Source organism: Monodon monoceros, unplaced genomic scaffold (assembly GCF_005190385.1).
Source record: "Monodon monoceros isolate NGI ecotype Baffin Bay Population unplaced genomic scaffold, NGI_Narwhal_1 Super_Scaffold_5, whole genome shotgun sequence".
In the NCBI taxonomy this organism is placed as follows: domain Eukaryota; kingdom Metazoa; phylum Chordata; class Mammalia; order Artiodactyla; family Monodontidae; genus Monodon; species Monodon monoceros.
Window position 1 is genome coordinate 92,826,630 of NW_021703782.1, and position 10,561 is coordinate 92,837,190.

General features: G+C 44.4%; 2 protein-coding genes across 4 annotated transcripts in view; one reads left to right on the forward strand and one right to left on the reverse strand.

Annotated features, from left to right (window-relative positions):
- The window catches only part of FKBP15 (FKBP prolyl isomerase 15), a 56,093-nt gene extending 49,031 nt beyond the window's left edge, over positions 1-7,062 (reverse strand). For 2 of the 3 annotated variants that reach the window (XM_029201649.1, XM_029201648.1), the window contains exon 1: positions 6,931-7,062. In XM_029201649.1, the coding sequence (XP_029057482.1) occupies positions 6,931-6,983 (53 nt within the window). In that variant the 5' untranslated portion in view covers positions 6,984-7,062. The remainder of the gene's footprint in view (positions 1-6,930) is intronic. The other variant, XR_003790655.1, reaches the window with a different exon arrangement.
- Positions 7,063-7,286: 224 nt separating this feature from the next.
- Positions 7,287-10,561, forward strand: part of SLC31A1 (solute carrier family 31 member 1) — a 31,714-nt gene continuing 28,439 nt past the window's right edge. The window contains exon 1 of the transcript XR_003790677.1: positions 7,287-7,421. The gene's annotated coding sequence lies outside the window, so the exon portion shown is untranslated. The remainder of the gene's footprint in view (positions 7,422-10,561) is intronic.

Sequence of the window (10,561 nt, forward strand, 5' to 3'; positions counted from 1 at the left end):
GATACACACCAAAATCAGCAAAGGGAAAAGGCACACTGGAGCAAAGTCCAGAGGAAACCAGGAACAAAATTCCAAGAGTCCTCTTCCAGTGGAGTAACACAGGACATGTTACATTCCTCCAGCAATAAGTTGTAACAACATGTGAGAGTGGTCTGCCAGGAAAGCTCATTAGACACTCAGTTCCCAAGGCTTTTTATTGTGGGCTAGCCACATAGAAACCTTCTAACATGTACCAAAATTCTAGACTCCCAGAAGGAAGATAAGGTTCAGTAATAAACCATATTGTCTGTACAAACAGTTTAGGCACAGTGAGCCGCTCTTATCACTTGTGGAAAGCTTTAGTGTGGGGAACCGTTTACCAATCGAGTTTCCAGCTGCCAGCCAACCCTGTAAGCAAGACTCTCTAAGGATAACGGTCTCAGGTCTACTATGTTAACCCTTTTCTGCAAACATCCACAACCCAAACTGAAATCTGGGCATCGACCTTGGCTTTTCTTTCCCCTGGTGTTCATGACCAATCCTCAAGTCCATTTGATCTTACTTGCTATTTCTTGAACTCGTTCACTTCTCCCCAGCCTCACTGACACTTCCCTACTGCAGACCACCATCACATCTACAGAGCTTGAATTCCTGCAGCCACCTCCTGTCTCATCTCCCTACCCTGGTCGTGTCTGCTTCTTATCCATCCTTCCCACTGCACCCACAGTGACCTTTCTCAAAACCAAATTTGACCAAGTCTCTTTCCTCCTTAAAACTCTCAATGACACCTCAATATTACCAAGATAAAAGTCCAAACTCCATAAGACAGTTTTACAAGCCCCTTCAAGACCGCACCTCTCCTTACCTCCCCAGCTTCCTTATCTGACCATTTCTCATCTCCAACTGCATGCTACAGTCACACTGTGGAACTTTTAATTTCTCATATAAGGCAAGATCTTTCTAATCTCCAGCCTCTGGATATGCTGTTCTCTCTGCCTGAAACATTCTTCCCCTGGAACCTGACCCTTAATCTCAAAGTCTAGGTTAGGTGATCTTCCTTGGGGCTCCCACAGAACTCTATACTTCATTCATTCAAGAAATATGCATCAGACACTGTGTTAAGTGCTGGGTATACATTGGTGAGCAAAACTCATTTCTATTTTCAAGTAGCTTATATACTCTAACAAGGAAATTAGGTATATACTATATAACTGCAAACTATAACATGAGATATATAACAAGCAGCTGTTATATGGAGTTACACTCCATAGAGATTAATAAAACTTATTCAGTCTTTATCATCTAACATGGTAATTGGTTACTGTTAAATACTGAAACATACCAACAACTTTTTTTGGTCTTTTTTCCCTGATAATTTTAATGTATAATACATACTAGCATTTTGCAAAATAAATTTAATATGATTTGAAACTATTACCTTGTTTTCTCAAGGTAGTGTTGAGTTTCCTGTAAATGGGGCCAACAATGCCTACTTTAAAGGACTAAGAGGTTTAAATGATATTGCAATTATAGAGAGCAGTGCTAGCCTACATTAAGACATAAACAAATGCTAATGAAATTTAGAAAAGACCAAGAGTTCTCCTTTTCCCCAGGGCAATATGAGCAGATTCCCTAAAAGAATAAGATTCTAGGAAGTTGAGCAATGCCTTTAACCTCGTGAAAAATTTGCAAAGCTTAGAACCTAGTTAAGATTAACAGATTATACACAAATCATTGATAAGAAAGAATGTCCTTGGTAGCTTCAGTAAACTATGGGTATTGGATTTGCTTTTTAAATTTTGCAGGTGCGTTTTATTTTTTTTTTAATGGAAAGACAAAAGTGCTGTAGGTAAACTAAGTTTCCACAGATGCCCTAAAGGCCAGCCAATTGATGATTGCAAAATCAATCCAAAAGCCAGGTCAACCTAATTATCTTTCAGATTAATTCTATTTTCTATTATTTTTTTTACATGAACTCTACACAGACTTAAGGGCATAGGTTTTTTGTAAATTATTACACTTTCCACTTCTGAAGTGTTTTCAAATGTACACATCTCCCTAACTATGTTAGCAAGAATGAGCTTGCTAACTCTGGACTTTAGTCTCTAAGTTTATAATTCATAGGAAAAGTCATTCCAGCATTAATCACATTTAAAAAATAAATGTTGGACTTTCCTGGTGGCTCAGTGGTTGGGAGTCTGCCTGCCAATGCAGGGGACACGGGTTTGATCCCTGGTCCAGGAAGATCCCACATGCCGCGAAGCAACTGAGCCTGTGTGCCACAACTACTGAGCCTGCGCTCTAGAGGCCGCAAGCCACAACTACTGAAGCCCGCGTGCCGTAGAGCCTGCACCCTGCAACTACTGAGCCCATGCGCCACAACTACTGAAGACCTCACACTCTAGGGCCTGTGTGCCGCAACTACTGAGCCTGCAACTACTGAAGCACACACACCTAAAGCCTGTGTTCTGTAACAAGAGAAGGCACCACAATGAGAAGCCCGTGCACTGCAACGAAGACTAGTCCCCGCTCGCCGCAACTAGAGAAAGCCTGTGCACAGCAACGATGACCCAATACAGCCAAAAAATAAAATAGATTTGTTTAATTTAAAAAATTTAAAAAATGTTAGCCTGTGCATTTAGTTATCAAAGTCTTATCTAACCTTAATTTTATACTCCTTTTCTTTTCTCATTAAAAACAGTAATACAGGACTTCCCTGGTGGTGCAGTGGTTAAGAATCCGTCTGCCAATGCAGTGGACACGGGTTCGAGCCCTGGTCCGGGAAGATCCCACATGCTGCAGAGCAACTAAGCCCGTGCACCACAACTACTGAACCTGTGCTCTAGAGCCCGTGAGGCACAACTATGGATCCCGCATGCCACAACTACTGAAACCCGTGAGCCTAGAGCCCATGCTCTGCAACAAAAGCCACCACAATGAGAAGCCCGCGCACCGCAACAAAGAGTAGCCCCTGCTCACCACAAATAGAGAAAGCCCATGCGCAGCAACGAAGACCCAACGCAGCCAAAAATAAAAAACAAAACAGTAATACATGCACTTATGATTTATCAACGTATTTTAATAAACGGGGATTCTTTCAGTTGTTCAAGTGCTTCTTTTCCAAACTGTGGTATCAAACATTTACTTCTATAATAATAATAAGGCATACAGGCAGTCTGGTGGAAATCTGCTTGCCTAATTTCAAATCTAGGTTCTTTTACTTTTTAGCCGTTTGACCTTGAGCAACTTTCCTCTCTCTGCCTTAATTTCCCCTTTGCAAAATGAGTATAATATTAGTAAAAACTGCCTCAGAGAGTAGTAGAAAGAAATTAATACAATACTGTATATATAGTACTTAGTACAGTACCTTGCACAGAGTAAGTACACAATATGTTTTATACACGTGTCCACATCCTACTACCTTAAAATGTCGATTCAACTCAGATACCCCTAGAAGGAAGAAACCATGCTTGACCAGTGCACAAACTGACCTGCAACTATAAGCTGATATTAGCATAAATACAAACTACAGGATTGGGAAAAGTCTCAAAGATCACCTAGAGCAACCCCATTATTTAATAGACTGGGGAATGGAGAGTCAAGGATGGTAAGTGACTTGTCCATAAAGTCACACTCCTAACTGGGGACAGAATCAACATCAGAATCCAGGCTTTTCGGTATCTTTTACAGATACCGAAAATGCTTTCTCATGATCAGTTCCAGATTTCTTTTTTCTACCTCTACACTGGTGATTTATCATCGTTATGCTAATCAGATTTGCCTACATATAACTTTTTTTTTTCTTTTGTAGCGTGGCATGTGGGATCTTAGTTCCCCAACCAGGGATCGAACCCACGCCCCCTGCATTGGAAGCACGGAGTCTTAACCACTGGACCACCAGGGAAGTCCCTGCCTAGATATAACTTTTATATAATCTACAACACCAGTCTATACATTACTGGCCCCTTAAGAATGCTTTTTGATTATCATTATTGGATTGTTTTATTCTACTACTAAACTGGAAGTTTCTTAGGGGCAGGAACTGTTCCTTATTCCTATCTATATTAGCTGAAGCCACGTACCATACACTTAGTAGGCATTCACATATTTCTTCATTTCAAAGTCTCAACGGAAAGAAAGGGCTAAGACCAAAAAAAAAACAAAAAACCACAAACCTCCTGATTACCACTTTACTATTGCTAGGTTAACCATGGACCAAGAGGCCTGGAAATTTGGAACACAGATTATCAATCATCTAGACAGCCATCCTAGGCACTAATACTCTCACTTCTGTTAGGCTTGACTATCTTAAGTGGAATGAAGTAAGTCACACATTTAAGTCAAGATACTTAAAAAATAATAATCAAGTAATATTTACAGTAAATTACAGTTGTACAAGAGGAACTGAAAAGCAGCCGCAGTACTCACTGTCATATGTTTTACTTCCTTAGAGAAAACTGACAAAGGAATAGCTGAATCAGGGAATGTTGGTGAAACTTTCTGTATTCTCAAACTTGATTTAGTTTTTCTGGTTATTACGGGGAACAAAAATAAGTCACCTGTATAACTTCGTTTACTAAGCCTTTTATCATTCAATTAGCTGTTGTCTGTGGTTAGGAGTAGTCTCCTGCCTAGAACTAGTTTCTCAGGTCCTTGAGGAGCCTGCACAGGAAACCAGCATAGCTGAGCCACCAAGAACTTATCTCAGGCCAGGAACGTGGAGAAGAGCACATGACTGACGTTATCTACCCAGGAATTTTCAGTCAGCAGTGTACTGCTTGTTGCATCAAAGCTGGAAGCCCTAAACTCTACTCAATATTCTTTAATAACCTATATGGAAAAAGAATCTGAAAAAGAATGGATATATATATGTATAACTGAAATACTTTGCTGTACACCTGAAACTAACACAACATTGTAAATCAACTATACTCCAGTATAAAATAAAAATTAAATTAAAAATAAAGTTGGGAGCTGTAACATTCATTTACAGGCTTCCCTCAAAGACTTTCACCTAGTGAAGAATGTGAATTTAAAGTATATATTGTGGGCTTCCCTGATGGTGCAGTGGTTAAGAATCCGCCTCCCAACACAAGGGACACGGGTTCGAGCCCTGATCCGGGAAGATCTTACATGCCACAGAGCAACTAAGCCTGTGTGCCACAACTACTGAGCCTGTGCTCTAGAGCCCGCAAGCCACAACTACCGAGCAAGGCTGTGCTCTGCAACAAGAGGAGCCCCCGCTCGCGCAACTACAGAAAGCCCGCGCGCAGCAACGAAGACCCAACACAGCCAAAAATAAGTAAATAAATAAATTTATTAAAAATAAATAAAGTATATCTTGTAAACTTTCAAAAGGCACAGCCATTTACAAAACAAGTGTCTGAAAAAACAATTCAAATGGCTGACTACATAGTCAACAGCAACAGGCTGGATGTGTGGAAACAGTGAATGTTTTGGGTGGAGTAGGGAAAAAAGGAACCAAAGCACTGCTTAACTCTAAAATAATTGAGCAACTGAAAGAACTCAAGGGGGAACTAAGTGGATGTAGGACATCCAAAGCGAGGGTAGGGGTGGAACAGGGCAGTGAGAGTGAAAAGAGGACTCAGGATGGCTAATGTAGAGCTGATCACAGTGTAAGTCAAAAGATCCTATTTAAGACCAAAAGAGAGCCAGTGTCATTTTAGATCAATCATGTACTGGACTCTCCATCAGGACTAGGAGCAACCTGAGACCAGAGAGAACAGCTTAATCATTTTTGTAACCTCTAAATATTTCGTAGAATGAGGAGTATATATTGGTGTACTCATCATTCTTCGGTACATTTTTTTTTTTTTGCGGTACGCGGGCCTCCCACTGCTGTGGCCTCTCCCGTTGCGGAGCACAGGCTCCGGACGCGCAGGCTCAGCGGCCATGGCTCACGGGCCCAGCCACTCCGCGGCACGTGGGATCTTCCCGGACCGGGGCACGAACCCGTGTCCCCTGCATCGGCCGGCGGACTCTCAACCACTGCGCCACCAGGGAAGCCCTTCAGTACATTCTTAAATTGGTTAAACAGATGTTCAAAGAAAGACTCTGCAAGGATCAGAACTTGGCAGCTCACAAGTTTGAAGGGAGTCAAGCTGTCTACCGACACAACATAAGGGAAAAGGCTAAATTGATTAGTGGAAGAGAGAAAACCCTGCCTCTTGAAGACCTGTACCCCAGGCTAGTTTACATAGTGACTGGGGACAGGGGACAGCAACTGCAGTTTCTTACATGGGTTTTAGGCTTTACAGGGCAATTTCACAGTCATTATTCACTCAATAGGCACCTCCTGAGCACTCACTATGTGCCAGAAACGGTGAACCGTGCCGAGCGCAGAACAGTATGAACACCGTAAACAGTTCTCGTCCTGTCAGGGCTCAAAATCTAGTAGGTTCTGTGTACAAAGATAAAGGTAAGCACACCTAGTTGTGGGAATAAGTAAGAGAAAGCAATTTATTCTCCCTGGGGCCGTGGGAGAAAGGAAAGCACCAAAAAGTGACATCCGAGCTAGGCCTTGAAGGATGCTGAAGCTGACCCACCAGCGCCAATTCTGAAGTGTCACCGCCTTGTCCACGGAAAAGAGAAAGTCTCATATAGGCACCAGCTGACTCATAAAAACTCTGAGACAGGTGTTTTCATCAATAATCACCCCCATTTCACAGAAGGAGAAACTGTGACCCAGAAAGCAAAAGTCGAACCCCAGGGTCCTACCGCGCGTCAGGGGAGATGCCAGGTCCAGAATCCAGGTGGACAGGCGCAGCACAACTTCGAGCTCTGCCTGGATTCTGAGACCTGTGGAGCACCGGAATGTGGCAAGGGTCTGGACCCGGAAGTTGGGAAGAGGTCTGATAAGAAAGCGGTCCCTCCAACCGTATGTCCAGGCTCTCTCAGCCACGCCCTCTGCTCCACGCGTGTGTCACTCACCCGCCGCTAGGCGAGAGGAAGTCGGTGTCGTCTTCGTCGCCCGCACCGAACATCGCGCAGCCTTTCGCCCCGCTTCGGGGAAGAAATCGGAGGGTTTCCAGAGCCTTTCACCGCCGACGTCGTAAAACGCCGCCGCGCCGTGCTGTTTTCCGGCAGGACGAACTCTCGCACTGTGACTCGGCCAGGAGGAGTCTAGGTTCTGGAGAAGGTGGAGCAAAGGCAAATGAGAGGACCTGGAGGGGGAGGCACGCCGCGTGACGAAAGGCTTCTCCGGCCCTTAGAGGCGGCGAGACGCATAGGCGCTCCGAAACCCTGCGCGGCGATTGGCCAGAGAGGCAGGGGGCGGGGTAGGGGCGGGAATCGGCTCTTCGGTGGCGGTCTTGGACACGTCGAGAGGGTCACAAGTGGAGGGGGCTCCTGAAGAGTCCTGAGGGTGTGACAGAATAAGGTTCTGAGAGGGAGGCGCCGGTGGCTGGACTCGATCTGGGAAGGTAAGGCCTCTCCCGCCCCTCTCGCAACCCTGGCACGAGCACAGTTCTTTCCCCTCCGAGACGAGGACCTCCACGCCATTCTTCTCAGCTCGGCGAAAGGAAAAAGGGCCCGGAACTGGAGGTCTGGAGACCTGAGCTTTCGGCCCGGCCCCCATAGTGACATAACCGGAGTAACCTTGGGGCAAGGTATTCCGTGCCTCAGTTTCCCCGTCTGTAAAACCAGCCTGATCCCTCTGCAGCTTGTCCCCAGTGGCCGCCCTCGCTATTTATTCAACGGGCTGTTTGTCCAGTGCTTCCGTGTGCCGACTGGTCAAGAAGCTTTAAGACCTCAGAGGTCATCGAATTCAATCCCAGTCTCCTCATAATCCCAGACTTTACAGGTAGGGAAAGAGAGGAACTAAGCACTTGGATGACTAGTCCGAGGTCACACAGAGTAAAGGGCAGACTGGGGCTGGATCCCTAGTCTCTTGATTCGGGAATTAGCGGGCTGCCGGGTCAACAAGAACCGTACCAGTCCTTAAGTACTGTGTTCTCTCACAGAGTGGTTATTGCTCCACTGTGGCGTACATCTGGAGAGAAGTCCCCTCCCTAGAGTCCACCTATGCAGGTGATGAGCAGGAGAGCTGGAATGTTCTGGGGGTGGGTGATGGAAAAGAGGAAACTTCAGAAGCTGAAAACCCCCAGCACCAACCTTGGCCTGGGTTTTGCTTAGTCTTCTTGCCACAGACCTAAGACAACATCAATTGCTGTCGACTTCTCCGCCTCCGGTTTCCACCCTTTCTGAATCTTATATAAGAATTTCTTTGGTTAACGTAGGGTCATTCTTGGAACAATCTCGGGGTAGGCCTGGCTTAGCGGAAGTGTGGATAAGCAGATCATGTCCCACTGTAGCTTCTGTTTCCATAGATCTCAGGAGAACTTTCACTCTGGGCTTCTCCTCACAATCAGATTAGTACAACAGGTGTCCCTTACCTGAATGTTTTAATCTGTTAGCATGAAATCAAAGTGAAGTGGTTGGTAGCTCCTTCCCAGAGATTTTATACCTCTTGGCACTTGCCTTGTTCTGCTTCTTATTATAGTTTGTGTGCTTCTACTAAATTGTAAGCTCCTCAAGGACGATAACAGTTTTATTCATCTTGGTGTCTCCTGTGTCACAGAGCACTATGCCTTCTTGCCCGTAATGGGTCCTCATTAATTCTTTGTTAGACAAAGTAGTGGAATTCATCCTTGTTTCCTTATTCCTTAATTTATTCTCTTAGGATATTTTTTTCCGTGTGACCCAGAGAGCCCAGCAATGGCTCTTGCCTTTTATAGGTAGCTTCCAAAAAGATAAAAATGCTGTACGAGCTGTGAGCTGTCTGGGTTGCTTAGTCTCTTGTGTCAATTGAAGATGATTTTCCTATTGTTTAAAGCTCTAGGGGAGGGGAAAGAGAAATAGGATAGCTAAAAATATTATATGTAGGTCTAATTTTTGTTAGTAAAGTATTCCTCTGTTAAACTGAAGGATAGGGCTGTTGTCTGCTTCCTGTGTTTATTTTATAGATTAAGATGGTTAAAGCAGTGAAGGCTGACAATGTTAAAGCAATGATGCAACTGGAATCCAAGCTCTGGAACTGGAACCCTTTGTGGTAGCTCTCTGTTAAATGTGAGCTTGCCTACTCTCAGGAAAAAAAAAAAAAAAAAAGAATAAGCTGCATAAGTAACAGCTCTTTCTTACCCCTCTCCCCAGTACTGGTCATTGTCATTCCAGCACCACAACATCTGAATAGTGCTTTTTAAAAATGCTGAAGGGGGGAAAATGCTAAATGGGATCATTGAGCCCTTATTTTGCGTTCTTGAGTTGGGGGTGTTTTTATCCAGGGTGTTTAAGTCACCTTTCTAGATAGGCGGGAATCCTAAAATCTGGATCAGCCTTTTTGGTGATGGAAACACCACAAATATGGGTGCCCGGATTGCCACTGTGGGGCACAGCTGCTGGTTCTGATTGGCAGTATGAGGAAGGGGAAGATAGTGGTGAGGCTTCCTCAGTCTTCCGGGCTTTGAACTGCAGGATTGAGTGTACCTAAAAAGCCACTGTCTTCCTGAAGTAGAATATTGGACTAGGAATCAGGAAACCTGAATGCCTGTCCCAGCCCTTCTAACTCACTCAGAGCTTGGGCCAGGCTCCCTAGACACTCCCAGATATCTATCAAATAGTACTGCTGGGAGGTAAATAGGCACAACCCTGTCTCAAGTTTGAATAAAGCATTTTTGTTTTGCTTAAGTAAACAGCTTTTAGATGTGTTTATAAAATGTATTGACCCCCTGAAGATTAACCAGAAAGCATCAATTTTAACAGTTCCCTTAGAATTATCAGCAATTTTGCTACAATTTAGATGACAATTTTTATATACAGGTACACCTATATTAATCTGTTCTGGTGGATGCGTTTTAAAATTAATAGTTTAAAATTATAACCAAGTTAGATCTTAGGTGTGGTGTTAGGGATATGAATTGAACGTAGGTTTGGGGGGGGGTATAGTGTTCTTTCTGTTCAGTCGCTGAAACAGAAGAATGTCAGAACACAATTCAAGAAACATCACCTGAAACCTGCTATGTATACACGCTGTGCTGGGTGTTGCCTGGGATGAGAAAATGAGTAAGTCATTGTTCCTGTCCTCAAAGTGCTTATGCTTGAATAATGGCGATAATTGAAGTATGCAAATAGCCATAATAGAAGATATAGCAAAGTAAGTCTCATAAGTAGAAATGAATGATTGTAGGATAGCAAAGGAAGAAGAGATCAAATCTACATAGTTTGGAGGAAGGTGTGGGTTAGAAAATGGGCTTTGAAGGTGAGTGGGATTCCAAGTGGAAGTAAGGAAGTAAGGCTTTCCAGGTTGAAGGGAAAAGTTAACTGAAAAAAATAAGTCAGGGCTTCCCTGGTGGCGCAGTGGTTGAGAGTCCGCCTGCCGATGCAGGGGACGCGGGTTTGTGCCCCGGTCCGGGAGGATCCCACATGCCGCGGAGCGGCTGCGCCCGTGAGCCATGGCCGCTGAGCCTGCGCGTCCGGACCCTGTGCTCCGCAACGGGAGAGGCCACAGCAGTGGGAGGCCCGCGTACCGCAAAAAAAAAAAAAAAAAAGTAAGTCAAAGCAGGGA